This window comes from Falco naumanni, chromosome 8 (genome assembly GCF_017639655.2).
Source record: "Falco naumanni isolate bFalNau1 chromosome 8, bFalNau1.pat, whole genome shotgun sequence".
Taxonomy (NCBI): domain Eukaryota; kingdom Metazoa; phylum Chordata; class Aves; order Falconiformes; family Falconidae; genus Falco; species Falco naumanni.
Window position 1 is genome coordinate 21,753,459 of NC_054061.1, and position 16,307 is coordinate 21,769,765.

Genomic DNA, 16,307 nt, shown 5'->3' on the forward strand with positions numbered 1-16,307 from the left:
ATTTTATTTTTGTTCTGTTTTCTTTTAGTCAGGGTGCCAAAACTCAATGACATGAGAGGATGATAGCCTTCTTCACAGGCTGAAAGTGGTGTTTGCTGGCATTGGACAATTGAATGAACAATTTAGATGTTTGGCTTTCTCTCTTTTTGTTTAAATATAAAACAATAGTAATGTTACAGTAATGAGACTGGTCTGGTGCTGTTATAAAACAAAATCAAGACCCAGTGCAAAGCCTGAGACTGCTACAGTTACACATGCAAAAGATTTGTTTCACTTGTGCTTTTGTGGAAGTCTTACTTGGTGTCCAAGAACTCATTTCTCATCAGAGTATGCTAGTTGATTTAATTTTAGCAATTTTTTGAAGGAGTAAAATAGATTTTTCATCCTAACAATTTTAGATACTTAAAAAAAAAAATAAAGTAGCAGCAGCTAGTGGAGGCTTCAGACCATTTATTATGAAGGAGCTTGATTAACATCTTTGCTCTTTCTTACTCATTTGGAGTATGTTTTGTATAGTCTAATTCTTTTTATCATCATTATTACTATTATTCTTGTTTTACCTTCCTTTTCTGTCCTATTAAACTGTCTTTATCTCAACCCACAATTTTTACTTATTGTCCCAGTTCTCTCTCCCATCCCATGGTAGAGGGAGAGGAATGAGCAAGCAGCTGTACAGTTTAACTGCCTGCCATCTTAAACCATGACACTGAGGTATTATGGTAGTTTGTAATTTAGGACTGCAAGGTAAAGGAATCCTTTTTTCTGCATCTTTATTCTTTGAAAGATTTACAGGGGAGTGCCCATGAACTAGTTCTGAGTCAGTTACTTTGACCCATGTGCAGAGTTCATACACAGAGATAGATACCTTGGGTTTATAGTTATTTCTTCCCCAAATTATCTTTCCTTTAGCTTATGCTTTTAAAGTTTTAACTGTTTGGATTGACATTTTATCTGCCTACTCTTTTTTTTAATGCACTTTTTTTGCCAGCGTGAAGAAAAATAATATCAGGTGGGCAAAATAAGTTGTTTGTAGCAAGTGTTTTGGAGAGTTTTTGTATATGTATGTTAGAGCAGATACAAAGTTAGCTTTTGTTGTAGTGCCTTCTATCGTTCTTTGGCAAAGATATGCAAAGTACAGTTATGGAAATACTAACCAGCATGTTTGGCACAAGGATGAATTTTAACACTCTTGAATTTTAACAATTGCCAGACAAACCTGTGGCAGCTTTTGCCATCAAAGTTCAACAGGGCACTTCCTCTGTAAGTTTTTTTCTCAAGCTCTGTTGGCACCTGTAATTGGGGCTAAGCTAGATTTTGAGTTTGAGGAGATGAAGTTTGGCTTTTGAACCACGGGAAGAGGTGTACAATACAGTTGCTAAACTGGAACTAAGTTTCTGAGTGTCTGAAGGTCAGCAGAAAAGCAGAAGCTGTGCTTCCAACAGATTAAAAATCAGGTTTTGGAGGAGCACAGGAAAATGCACTGGTATGTGTTTATTGGTAGGAGATGAAGGAACAGATTCAGAGATTGAAAGGATTTCTTCAGCTATCAAGCAGGATTTATTTAAAATAAATACATATTTTGATAGAAAGATGGTTCTGTATTTTGGGGATTTTCCTTACTACAAGGTGAGTTTTAACAGGTATTTTGAACACTGAGTATCTATCCAATTAATATAGTGTTTTGTTTGAGACCTGCTGTTTTCATAAAATAAAACGCTCATTAAGAATATAGAAATGGATTAGAAAATTGTAGAGGAATCATGCAATGGTCAGAAATACCCAACTGCCAAGCAACACTACTTTATCCTGTCTGTTGATTCTTTGATAATAAGTGCCATTACATAGTAATAAAGAAAGTTCACATTGGGAGCTACATACATAAATAGTTGATTTCAGAGTGTAGCTATCAATTTGCTTTAGAAAACAGTCTGCATAGATTGCTTTTCTGTCTTTTGTCATTTAATTTGGTGCTTATGTGCAGTTGTTAAGAGAACCTATTTAAGTTGAGCATAACAATGCAAAATTTGGATATTTTTGCAGGGCATTAATTTAAAACTTTTTGTTTAGATAAGAGATAGTTGCATACCATGCACACAACTTTATAAACACATTGAGATCAAAATAAGAATTAGAAAATAAAAGAACACTAGCTCAGCTCAGTAGATCACTCTGTGGTAGCTAGCTACCTTAAATACTTGTTTCTACTTGCATTTAAAAATAAGGCATTTAACGTTTCAGTCAGGTGTCAATAACATTTAAAATTATGTGCAGTCTTCAGCGAGTCAGTTCTGTGTTTATTTAAAAATAGCTTATTCTGATAAGATAATCAGGTTTAATTAAAAGTGCTTTGCTGAAAGAGGTTGCTTTAACTTCCTTGGACTACTGCTGTTTTGCTGCATGAATATTGTCAGATAAAATAAACCAGAACAAAATGTTGGAATCTTTTACTTTACTTTTTTTTCAAGCTGTTTATCTTGAAAAGTCAGATACAAAATAGCTATTAGTCATGTTTCCCAACTGATTCTATAACAGTGGAAGAAAGAGTCTGCTTATTGAGGTTTACTTCATCTTGATAAATCAAACATATTGATACAGAGTTGAGGAAATGCAGGCGAGGTTTTTGTAGGTCACGTACTCAGATGTGGTAGGGACATTTGCTCAGGCCCTGTGGTGCATGACGGCAATCCTTGGACAGTGGTCAGCAGGGCTTCTGGGCCCCTCGCTCTGCTGCCCTGCGAGCCGTGCGGCAACCTGTTTTTCCTCCGACGCTGGCACTGCATCGGTTGTGGGCAACAGCTACCTGTGCTCCCCGTTCACCAGAAAGCTAGTAGGCACTGACAGCTACAGCTGACACAAACAAAAGGTGCCTGGTGCCAGCCATCACTGTCTGCATCAGGCCACCAGAAGTTCCTAAAAGGTGACTCCTGAAGAAATTTCCCTCCAAAATTCCCTGAAGAAGCAACCCGGTTAACTGCTGCACCAATTGCTGTGCCTCTTGTCAGTTGCCTCGCTTGCTGCACTGTTATAGCAAGGTCAGAAAGCTATAATACACTTAATGGAGCTGCATTATGTATGAGACTCACCTGCTTTCAATTTTATTTTAAAAGATATTATTTTGTAATTACTGTTTCTTTCACTGTTACTTACAATATATAACTATGGGTAAGAAATTCTTCTTTATGCTCCACTGAAATACAATTTTCATTTTTCAAACTGTTTCCTCCCCTTGTAGAGAAAGATAAAGGAGGAGAACAAAATTAGGAGGTAGATAATTTATGAAGTGGCATATATCTAGATATTAACATTAAAAAGGTTAGAAAGTGCTGTCCTAAACCCCTGCTATGTGAGCTACTATTATGTGGTAATAGTTAGAAGTTAATTATGCTCTTTCCCTGTGATCATTCTCAATGGTGATATTTACTAAGCTTAAAAATGTTGACTGGAAGACACTCCTGTGTCATCAGTCTTGAAAAAACTTGTCAGAATTATCCTGTGAATGACTGAGTCACTTAAAAGTATGATGCTTATTCTCATTTAACTCAATGAATAGGAACTTGGGTGGAAAGAGCATTTCTCACCTTGTTATCACAGAATAAAGTGTATTCAGACTTTCTTCACTGAAAGGAAAAATATTTATCTCGGAGAAAAAATTATAACGTAGAGGGAAAATAACTTTTTTTGTTAGGCATCTATATTTAGGTATGTAAACATTGGAGATTAAGGTGACTTCAGGACGTGTTGGTGTCATGTGCATTTCAGTGAAATGACTCTACCTGGAACTTTTTCTGCTTTCATTCCTTTACATGCAGATTATCATTGCAGCACCTGTAATTAAGTCCATGGACACGTATACTTCCAACAAGGCAATTACTGAAAGGCGATGTTCTTCACTTAAGTCTTTATTCTTACTGGGGCATTATTTTATTGGATACTTGAAGTTGGAGGGAACACAGTAACAAAGGAGTTCGGTTAGCTGTTCACACAGTTAAAGTACAAAAAGACTAATTAATGCAGATTTTAGGAGCAAGTCCCAAGTGTTTAGTCATGCGAGGCCCAGGAACCTTCTCATCTAGAGTTGTCTTTACTATTAGAATAGGATGAGAATTTGAGACAGATAAATAAAAGGTGACAGTTTTTATTTCACAGTTCTGATTTTAATGGATTTGTCTGCCACAGGAGTGTTCAGACACTCCTCTTCTTTCATGTTAAAGTCCAGTCAAAGCAATTCTTTGTGTTAGTGGTTTTATTTCAGCACTCAAGTTTGCTGATGTAAAGACTTCCTGGAGAAGTGTATTGAAAGAAACTGTGCTGCTGCACTTCACATCATTCTGGTAGCTTAATTTCTAAAATGACACTGTTCTTTGTTGTCCTTTCTTGGTAGGTGAGGAAAATGTTAATAATAAAAATGTGCAGTCATACTTTTGTGAGTTCTAAATGCATTTATTTACCTCTGTGAAACATCTAGATATTCTGTGCATAAGTAGTACATGGTTGAGTGAAAAGATTAGCTAGATAGCAAGTAAAAACATTTGGATGCATAGTAACTGGTAAGCAAAATAATATGGAGTGTATCCCTGGGCTATTACGAGCAGGAGTACTTGTTTCAGACATCGCAAGTTTTAGATGTGAGCAGGGAAGATAACCAAGTGATTCTCAGGAAAAGAACCTGAGTTGTTGTTCAGCTTAGAGAGGTGAATAGGAGAGCAGGATACACGTAACCAAAAAAAATTAGGTGATGGTACTTGCTTTCAGTTGCAGAATGGTAGACTAGGTAGTGGCCAAGTACTATGCTACTGACTTGTCCTGTTTCTCTTAATGTTTGGAAACTGGAGGCCTGATGTTCATAGTACTGGGAGCCCTAGCACGCAATTAGGTTTGTAAGACTAGAACAAAATATAATTATTTTGAGTCCTTAAACATAAATTTTATTACTGTACCATGTCAAGGAATGCATTGTAAGGGCCCCCTGTTCTCCCCTCATCTGAGGTACTTTTTTGAGATTTCCTATAGGTAGCCTGCGTACACCTATGCTTATGGATTTAATTCAGAGTTTTCATGTTTGTAAGCTGCAATGAAACAGGTGTATTGACAAAGTATTGCCAACAACAAAGCAATGTGCTGTCTTTTTAGCTCAGTGTTAAAAATCACCTGATTATCAAATGATTGGATAAGAATGAAATAGAAATGTTTAACACCTTATTTTCTAGTATGTACAACAAAAAGGACTAAAAAATGGGCTTTAGAATACCTAAAGTACTCAAATAATCTTTATAGTGCTACTTAATATTCTGATTATTTTAGCAGCTATACTTAGAAACGGTGGTTTTGTTTGATCGAGCCAAATGGTAATTTCTGTAAAAAGCATGCTATGAAATAGCTCACTTGTGATATATTTTCTGTGCTTTTTCAAACTACTGTTGGCATAGGATTTCCAGTGTGATTTCTGTTAGCTATTTAAGAGCTACCCTAAGAAACAGTTTTTGCTATGTGTTTGAAAAATGTTGTATTGAGTATTGGAATGCAGAGATTGTATAATAATTTATGATTTCAAAAATCGAGGTGGTTATAGGTACAGTTTGCTCAGTGCCCTCACAAACTTAAGTAACAGTATAAAATCCTATCAGTCTTGCTTCTGTAGAACAAGATGTAGTAGTACTAGAGTCTAGTACAGATGAACCAAGTATCCAAGTCTTATAATCAGGATATAAAGAAACAGTTGTGTGTGGAATGAAAGATTGTCTTTTTATACAGAATTTGGAAACAATTTTTTAATCTGTTTAATCTGAACTGTCATGCACAAAACTATAATCCTTAAACTGATATTCATCCCAAGTCAGTATAAAATATTGCAATCATGCATTTTTTTTTCCTCTTTCAACAGAAAGGTTTGTGAAACGTCAGTTCTGAAATGAAACATTTGCTTCGGTTTGGTGACAGAATCTGGTGGAATTGCCTGTTTTGGGCACTTAGCAAACTGATGCCAGAGAATCCTTGCATTTGAATATTCTTCAGATACTATTATTTCAGCATGTGCAGTCATGACTTGAGTCCAGGCTCTACCTCAATTTTAGGTAGTGCCAATACTTACTTGCTGTTTAGAATCTGCTTAGAAGTGTTGGAATACAGACATGTAGTGCTGTCATCTCTGCTCCATGAGCTGTGTCTCCTTGGGCCTTAATGTTGTCTCCACAGAATTGCACTGTACCATTGTAATCCTGCTATCTAGAGAATGACTGTTCATCTTCCGGAGCTGGATGAATTGCATAGCTTTTCTGCTGGCAAAAGTAAATTATATGATGGGGTCCTTTTCTTGTCACCTGATTGGAATTTGTTGCCCTGCAAGGAGTGGCTTGTGCAGATTAATTGTACTAGCAGGCAGCTTTGTAGGGTGAGCGTTCCTGATTGAGAGTGTTTACATCTGTGTAAAAAGCTATCTGCACTAATCTATTTTTGTGTTTTCAGGGTGGTGGTGTCAGCTTTTCCTGTCCTAACCCAACACAGAAGTGAAAATAACAGAAGTTGAAGGGTGCTTAATTGAAATAAAAGTGGTGACTGCTAAACATATATGTACAAAGTAGATAGTCTAATACAGAATAACAAATATTATTGCTGGATTTGCCTTTATTTATTTAAACCAGACTCTTAAGTCTTTTTTTTGGTACAACTTGGATAGATTGTATTTCTTGCCCAGCATTAAGCAGCTTTCAGGAATATATTCTGAGGTTTATCCTGAAGTGAGGAACTTGGAGGATTGCAATTTATTCTGGCCTGTGTACCCCTTCCCTTTTCTGTCCATGGAACGTAAAGGAACTGCATTATAATGCCCTCTGTCATTCATAAGTATTCTTTCAATATCATAATCATGAAACGTGTGCATGCAGAAGTATTTGAACTGAGGTTTATTTCCAACTAAAAACAACACACTTGTAAAATAGGAGAAAATGAGATTTTGAGTTGCAACTTAATTTGCATGTATCATGTAATGATGAGTTTATCTTGTCAGATGAAGTCGAAACAGATGCATTTTTTTAAAAATGTCAGATTATCCTGAGTCTATTTAAAATAGCCATTACATGTTACCAAGTTGGAAAATGGCAACCGATTGCCTTCTCTGTTTCCATTTTTGCCAGGCCAGTCCTGTCTCACTTATGCCAAACGTAAGACTTGGATCTGCTTTGAAGTGGCTTTTAGTAAGTCACCTTATGTGGGTAAAGACTGTTAAACATTTGTGGGATTGTGATGTATTTGTGATTTTTGAATTATTTTGAATATTTTCACTGCTATGGATTCTGATGCAGTAAACAGTGAGTTAGTACACCGCTGACTGAATCTTGTCTGGTATGAGAAAGGGGAGGGCTATGAAGGGTTTAGAGCATAATGTAGAAGTGTACTGTGTGCCTTGCACAGTGTAACTGACAGTAATATATTGAAGTTATTTGTGGATAGAAGCGTCTTTGTAGTTGGTATGGTACCTATGAAACACAAGCCAGTGTTGCTGTTGATTTACTAAAAAGAGTGTTATTGTGGTGGTTGATTTACTAAAAAAAGTTTTATTGTGCTAGGTTTCTTCCCTAGAGAGTTTTATGTAAAGTGCTTATAGTAATTTATTGAAAGTGACACAATTATAGTCAAGTTCTGCAAAACTTGGAATGTTTAGCACTTAACCTGGCCTTTAAGGTTTATACATCGTTTGAGACTTGTAAAATGAATCTCATTAATAATATTGACACTTTTTTTTGAGCTTAATCTCAGATGTCTAAAACACTGTAGCAGTAGTAGACTGCATGTTGGAAGGTCTGTGACTAGATGTTGTCACCAGAGCAGAGAGCATCACTGGGAGCCTCCTGTGTCTTGTCTGCAATGAACTGCACCCGTTCCTGTGGGTGCCGCACTTCTTTCTCTGCGGGGTTTTGGTCAGGGTACTTGTTTGGCTTGTGGTGGTCAAAAATATGCACTGCTTTGACAGTTGCTCCTCCTTGTTTCTATGGCCATTGTTACCTTACAGCATGGAACCCGTGGGTGCAGCTTAGCCTGCTGGGTTGCCCCCCAGCCAGCACTCAAGCTCTGCACTCAGCTTCTGTGCGTTCACTTTTTTGAGCTCTGCCCCACTTTGAAGGAGACAAGTTAGATCTTAAATTTTACTTCATAAAATTAAACCAAATTTCAGATCTGTGATGAATTCTAATTTGCCGGAGTGTAGAAGTTAAACTGAAAGTTCGAGGTAAGTCTTGATCTTCAGATTTTTTTCAAGACTCACTTTATAGTATTCACGCATCCCAACTAACATTGACAGGATACTGTTATATCATGATAATAGCCCATGAAGGGTATTATTTTTTAATAACTGTTTAAGAATATAGTTTTTTCTGTGTTAGTATACATTTCAGCAAAGGCTTTGAGCATGGAATTGGTAGGAAATCTAGTTTACAGACATTTGATCTTGTTAAATGTGAAAATGATTTGATTGATGTTTCCTTTAGTAAACTTTTACCTCATTTTAGTGTTCTTATTTTTGTTAAACATTAGTAATTAGTTTCCGTTGTTTCTACTTATTCAATTTTTCTTTTACAAATACGAGCGTTTAAAAAGCAGTCATGAAAGATCATCATAAGTATTGGCTGGAAAATACACTAAACCAGAACAAATGTCTAATTTATACTTGAGTTTAAAAAGAATATGGATCTGCTGTAACTCGTATGGATCTTTTTAGTCACAGAACGTATTAGGTCTACAGTATAATTATTGCTGATCCCAACTAATGACTGTTTCGGGGATTATCTCTTTTGGAGTCAGCCATCTGCTGTGGTCTGAGTAATTAACTAAACATAATTAAAGGTTGACTTAGTTTGAAAGCAGAAGTATGTATGTCTCTAGGAAAAGAATATGATTTCTTCAGTTCAAAATCATTCAGAAATATCAATGTTCCAGTTTTCTATTAATGACTTTAAATAAGCAGCTGAATTAAAGGTTGAAAATGCAACCCCCTCAACCACCACCCACAAACTGAAACAAAAAGAGCTGGGGGGAAGCCTTACAAGGGTAGTTTATTACTGTTCTCTCAGTTCTTACTTGATGCTGTATTACCAATTCAAGCAGATGGCTTGCCTTGGTTAAAAGCTTGGAGGTATAGCTAAATTTACATTTCTATATTAAAAGAAGTATTGATATACCAAGAATATCTTCCCATTTATGACAACAATACAGATTGCTTCTAAGTGGTTCTTAACTGTGCTTATTTATAACATATAGTAGATGGTAAAGACTTACTGTAATGCTCTATTATTATACACAACTTGACAGCAATTTTTTTTAGAAATTGGAGAGTTATGTATGTTTCTGTCAGGAAACACAAGTAAAATAAGAAGTTTCAATCCTGAGTTTTGAATGCAATGTGTTAAAACTTGGAAATACTTTCCCTTTTATAAGTGATTACTGTAATAATACCATTATGATGTCTTACTGATTTCCTTTATGCCATCCATATATAGAATAAATTCACTGTGGCCATACTTACGACAATGAATACCAAAATACAGAACCATAGTTTTTTGTACAAGGACTGCTTGTTGGCCTCACCTAAATTCAGTCATTCATAGTGTCTAAAAAATGTACTTTGTTATATTCATTTATGTCTATTTATTAATCTGTATATACACTGAAGATAGTTTTTTTTTTTTTTTTTTGTAGTATGAAATAATGCATGTGGACATAATAATGTTTAAAGTCTACGGTATACAAAATATTTAACAGTGCCCTGTTTCCACTAAGTAGCAGTTTAGCTGAACTATAGTCACAGGTTATTAAAAATCAGTGAGTTATTCTTTAACTCTAGATAGAAAATGTTTTATTGGAGAAAAGTATGTATTTAGGAACCCTGAATTAAAAATTAAAATGTTTAATAATCTTTTGCCTTGGTAAGTTCTCTGAAGGAAATAGTTTTCGTGATTTCTACTGTTGTTCTCAGTATAGTAGTAGATACTTTTTTTGTACTGTATCAGTGTAAGTAGTTGATTTCTCTGTATTTGCAGAAAAAAACCCCAGTTTTCTTCTGTATTCATGAAGATTATGTGTGATAAATTGGGCTGTAAAGAATAAAAGCAGTGAAGTCTTTTGGTGCTGTTTGCAGAATTGTTTGCAGTTTGTGTAAAGGGTAGATTCTATAAGATATACTATAGTTCCCTAGTTAGCAGAATTTTCACTTCAGGTAAGCAGTATCTCTTGTTCTAACAGAACTAGCAAAATCTGTATAGACTTTATCCGGTATGTAGAAATTGCCACATATAAAAGTTACTAGTGGTAAGGAATAAATGATTTAGTTACACTGTGTATCTTTTACCAGTTTATCTTCCAGATATTTTGTGTGTTTCTCTGTGACTTTTGCTTTTGTGTTTCCTTTGGCTTTTGAAGGTTCATTTTTACTGACTGAGAGGAGAGAAGAATACTGTGTCTTTCTGGAGAAGCAGTTAACAGCTTTTATGCTGGCTTTCCAAATGACTATTTGCGAAGTTGCTGTTTAGCATAACTTTGGATCAGAAGTGCTGTTTAACACATCAGTTGTCTAAACTGATTAGGATAGCATTTGGAAAAGTGTCTCTTGTGTACTTGGCATTCTGTTGTACAGTGGTTGGGGTGAGATTTTACAGCCTGGTACCTGTGATGGGGCTGGGAAAGGTGTTGCCTCTGTAGCTGAAGGAGACTGCAGGATGGGAATTGGTTTCTCAGAAGTTTCCCTGGCAGGAGTTAACTGTGCTTAATCTCATTGCTTTTGTAATAATAAAGGCACTCTGAAAAGACTTTTTTCCCCCACCTTATTTATACTTTGATCCTGACACACTGTCAGCTGAAGCTCTGGCAGGTTGAGTCAGATAGTGTTTTGACTCTGCTACCACTGTGCTTGGACAGCATTTGCTTCGTTGCAATTTGTAAGAATTTGAGGAACTACTTCTCAACAAGTATTATTATTAATAATAATTTTACTCTTGTGTGTTTTTGTACAACATGTGTGCTTGTTCAGTGAAATACATCTGGTAACTTTTGGTTTAGGCAATAGTGGCACAAATAAAAATTATTTCACATGGAAAGCTCACCAGGGGAAAAAAAAAAAGCTAGCAGCTTACAGGAGTTGTGATACGCTATCTCACCATAATTGCTGGGTCTTTCCCTAAATTAAGAGACTAGATGCGGACTTGCTGGCATGCGTTACAGGTTGTGTAAAGCTGGGGTGTGTCAGGGAGCCCAAGAGCAGGGCAGCTGTGCCAGCAGGGACAAGCTAGCAATGGGGGAGCTGCAGGCAGTGCTGGTCCCGGCTCTGGCACAGGCCCACAGGCTCTGAGCCTGAGCTGTCACACGGGCCAGGCCAGCTGAAAGGGGCCCGTTGGGCCCAGGGGACCCCTGGCAGTGCGGGCAGGCGCAGCAGCAGGCAGCAGTGGTGCAGGCCTGGCACGCAGCTGTAATGAGACATGGACGCAGGCCAGGCTGCAGAGCTGTGGCCTGCCTCAGGCGAGGGCTGGAGGTGCTGGCCTGAGCCAGTATGGACCTTCTGAGCAGAGTGTGTGGGTGGGTCCCAGGTGAAGCTGTTGTCATAGTTGAAATGTGACGTAGCTCTCAACAGCGCTGCTCTGTTCCCTGACTGTGGCAGTTGTGCTGGATTCCCCTGAGCGCCGTTCATGTGACATACCCCTTGTGTTAAGGTCTTGTAGCACCTAATCAAGAATTGAGTGCAGATCCCAAGGCATGGTCAGCACAGACACTCCTGTAGTTCCCTTGTGATTTCATTTCCTGCCATAGAAGAAAAACATGTATCTTCTCTCTTACAGATATGGAGTCTGGGGAGTGGTTAACGTCATCATCCGTCTCTTCTACTGCAGCTGCCTCGACTCCAGCATCTTCTACACCATCTGTAGCTTCAGCAGTATCGAAGGGTGGCCTTTCCACTGGAGCTGCATCACTGAGTTCTGCAATCAACACATGCGGTAAAAATGACTCAGTTAATACATTGCAATGTGATTTTAGTGTTTGTCAACAATTCTAATTATTATTACAAGTCGAATATAATAAGATTGCACAGATGCATCAAAAACAAATGTTTGGATTTCTTTTGCTAAGTGACATGTGAATACGTTTTACGTAAGTACTTGTTTATTGAAGGAATGAAATTAATTTAAAATTGCTTATTTCAAATATTAAAGAACTTTTCAGTTTGCAAAGCTGCCTTGGAAATGAGGATCAAATTAAGTATTGGTCTAACAAACTCTGTGCCGTGTTCAGGTTAATATCTAATAATCCACTTCTGAATATAGATCATGTTCTCAGCATTCAGGCCCAACCCTGACTGTATTTTTGTATCTGGAGGAATAGTTTTGTCTAATGGAACTTGAGATCAAAAAGGTGAATTTCAAAATGTCATAGTCTTAGATATTCTTGACTTGAGTGTGAAACACCTTGCCTTGAGTCAGAAAATTACACGGAAGATTTCTCCATGCAAGAATCTCATTTTTGTCAATGAAACTCATTTCAACTGAATGATGCATATGTCACCAACAGAACAAGAAATGGTATCTCACTCTTCCCTGCTGTTTCTTCACTGTGGAGAACAGATGATACATACTCTTTTTGTTAGCCTGAGTACTGCTGATTTTTATGACATATGCAGGAAATGGGAAGATTTTCAGCTTAAATTCATGGTAATCTGCTACTTTCAGAACAAACTTGGTTCTTGCAATGAAGTGAGCAAGTGTGTGTTCTCCAAACTGAAAAATTCTTCTGCCCTGGATACTATAGAACCAGTAGATTCTAAGTGCTCTACTACAGCCTGTGTTTGTTCATTTGCAGCTTGCTTGGGAAGAAAAATAGAAACCAGAATGTTTGCATACCTAGAATTAGGTCTCAGCTATTTATTTTAATTACTTTAAAATCAGCCAGAAAAGTTCTTAACTAAAACTGATCCAGAACAAGTAACTATGTTTTATTTTTCAGTACCCCGCTACAAATTCAACTGCAGGAGACTTTTGTGTCTGTTCGTTAGCCCATGCCATTTGAAATGGTTCTCTGTGGTGGTTCCCAGAATCTAGTAGGAGTTCATTTATGTATGGCTATAAATGTACAGTCCCCAAATGAGGGTTAATATGACTCCATTTACCTCTCCCTGCTGCCTTTGCTTTGTAGCTATTACAGCATGTAATTTTTTGTCTCCTGTAACATTATGTGTGTATATTGAAGGATATGTATTTGGTCTATCAATATACAGTGAGACAAAAGTAGATGAATGATGTCATAAGGATAGTAAACTGTCAGTTTCTTTCTTCATTAGGAAATCCAGTAGTCCTTTTCTTAAGTAGCCTTAAAAGTTTTATTCTCAACTTTTATTTAAAAAAAAAATAATTCATGGCTGTCTGATAGCTAAGAAAGACTGATAGTAATTCCGAGTATTCATGGCTTGTTCCTTTTGGTTTTTTTTAAGGTCAGAGCCGTTGTCTGGCTGCATCTGATTTTTAAGAATGTATATATTTTCTCAAGGACACTTCATATCCCTAAACACAAGCTGGAATGAAGTTTACTATCGATACTCTCCCAGCAGTTATCAGTTTCTCTGAATGACACAGTACACTACGGTTACTGTTGCATCTGCTCTGAAAAGGTATACTGTCCCAGAGAAACCTCACAGAAGTGTTTATGCTGTCAACCAGCCAAAGACTGTTTTCCCATGAATGACCTGTGGCTGGAATGGCAACTTCATTGAGTCAAAACTTTCTTGAATTTACAAGATATTCAGTAGTCAGGATAGACTAGTGTCATAAACTGAGATGTTATTCACTTCTGTGATAATTTAAAAAGTAAAAAAAACCATAAACCAAAAAACACAAACCCAAAAAAACCCCAAAACTAAAAAAAAGACAATGTCTGCCAGTGTCAGTCTTTACATTTAGAAATGCATTTCTCTAGCATCTAATAAAATAATTGTTTAAGAATGAACAGTTATTCTTGTTCTAAGAGAACCTGCTAGAAGAAGGTAAAGTCATCTTAATCTACGTTAGATCAGAGAGGTTCTTTTTATTCCAGTTCATCTATTTGTTTTCTTTGTAGCAATCAATAGTCTATTAAGTAGTCTCCACAATACACTTGATTGGATGCCCTGTCAGGTCCCCACGATGCATGGTGAGTTAGGACTGAGAATCTTTATGCTTTGGCAGGTACATTTCACTACATATAAATTATTTTGGCATATTCCCAAGTCAAATGGGCAAAGCACCTGTGTTGAAACTATTATGGAATATATATACTGTTAGTTTAATTGGCTAATATGACATTAGTTCCTAAATAATTGAAGCATTCCAGTCAAGTAAACAGATACTTCACTTAATTTCTCCTTATTCACCTATTCCTGAAAATAAGAAGGTGTATTGGAAAAGAAAATTGGCTCTGGAAAGAGGTTTAAATTCATCCTCATGAGAATGGTAGCAACTTTGGAAGAATATAAATCAACAACCTTTTCTTGCATGAGTAAATGATACCGTAATTCATTGTTTTGTCTTTGTGAGGGGCAGTAATGCCAGTATGTGAAACTGTTCAAAGTTGAACAACAGAGTCGTACAGTTCTGATATTGTCAGACATAAGGGTCCTTTATTTTTCATTTTCAAAAGAAGGAAGTTCATTAACATTTTATAAAATGGAAAAAACCCCAATCAAAACCAGAAAGCAACCTTCTTTTCCAAACCAGGAACTGCTTCTATCAAAGCAAAAATCTTCATTCTTTTTGGAGTCTGCTATTTCTCCTTAAATGAGACCCAGAAGAATTTTAAAGTTGTGGGCATAAGTGTACAAAATCACAGGATTATTTTAATTAGAAAAGTTTGTAATTTTCCACTTGATTTTCTGATTTATAGTTAAAAAATTGTTTTGGTTTTTTTTTTAGCTCCAACTATTTTTTGTGTCTCAGTCTTTTATATAAAAATGGTATTTTTGCACCTGAAATAAATGCTGAGAAAGATCAGATTTAGTGCCTAAAATGTAAAACTGTATAAACAAATTTTTTTTGTGGTGTTTTGTATCATCCTTGGGTTTGTCAGAATTTTCATCCAAGGCTTGTAGGTATTTATTGACTTCTAGAGATTTTTAAAGATTGTGACTGCTAAGTGACAATAGCAAAATTGAAGTGGATATGTAGAAACAAAGTGGTGATTAGCAGTTTGTGGACTGTACAACGATTTTTTATGTTGAGGGAGAGAATGTGATGGTAATAGTTAAAGTGATGCAGACGCTTAGGTGAAGTACAAGGATGTGAAGAATAGTAAAGTACAGTTGCCAGCTTTGATACTAACAGACTACCCATAGTGTTACACAGTCTACATCACAGGTTCTCAGATTTTGGAAATGAATGTTAATGGTCAGTACATCTTAATTTTAGTGTGTTATATATGTATCGTTAAGAAGCAGTCTCTAATTTCATTATTATCAATAATTCTTCAAACATACCAGTTTCATTCAAACTTCCTGCTTTGTATTATTACCTTTAAAGGCCAGAAACTGATTTCTTTCTCACTGTTCAGTCTGGACAGTGCAGTGGGGTCCAGGCACTGGCTAAACTCTGTTTTTTAGGGATAGGACTGTGACAAGAATGTGCCATGTGTAAAAAGTAAAAAAAAAAAAAACCCAACAAACAAACCACAAAACAAAGAAACAAAACCAACCTATTTTTTCAAGGTTATTGAAGAACATAAAAATAAGGAGGAGATAACTGAATAGGTATAATTCAAGTACTTCAGTGTTTCCAAATTCTGTCGTATCTAATATTTGCTATAGGGACTACACAGATGAGTGAACAATTTTGAGTATTGTTTGGACATGGAATTTTACCTTTGTATGTAAGAAATGGACTTAGTAGAAACAACCTTGAAAGAAAAACAGTTTCAGTGTATTGCTTTTTGGATGTTAGAGATTAGAAGAAACCATTGTATTCAAGTACCAAAATAATTCCATTTAAAAACACATCAAGGACCTAGTAGTTCTTATATTAAATAAAGCAAGTCTCATTGAGATTTGCCATGTGATTGCTGAGTTTTAAAACATGGCTTAGTAGGCCAGTGCACTGTTCCTTGTATTCTTACTTCTCAAAGTTAATCTGCAGTGTTTGTGCCTAAATTATGTATCAGCTTTCTTAGTAGAGTGCAGTTTTGTCAATCCCTTTTGAAAATTTCATTTTTTTGGGAAAATTAGTCCAAAACTAACTTCTTTTAACCTGTAACTTATGAGGGAAAGCTAAAGATGGAGTCCTTGCAACTGCATTCATGTTTGTTACCTGTGTACTTGC

General features: G+C 36.3%; 1 protein-coding gene across 16 annotated transcripts in view; it reads left to right on the forward strand.

The window, feature by feature from the left end:
* BAZ2B (bromodomain adjacent to zinc finger domain 2B) overlaps positions 1-16,307 on the forward strand; it is a 161,112-nt gene that overhangs the window by 61,952 nt on the left and 82,853 nt on the right. For 13 of the 16 annotated variants that reach the window (XM_040602594.1, XM_040602593.1, XM_040602596.1 and 10 more), the window contains exons 3-4: positions 7,131-7,190; positions 11,817-11,972. In XM_040602594.1, coding sequence (XP_040458528.1) covers positions 11,819-11,972 — 154 coding nt within the window. In that variant the 5' untranslated portion in view covers positions 7,131-7,190; positions 11,817-11,818. The remainder of the gene's footprint in view (positions 1-7,130; positions 7,191-11,816; positions 11,973-16,307) is intronic. The other 3 variants (XM_040602599.1, XM_040602605.1, XM_040602608.1) reach the window with 1 other exon arrangement.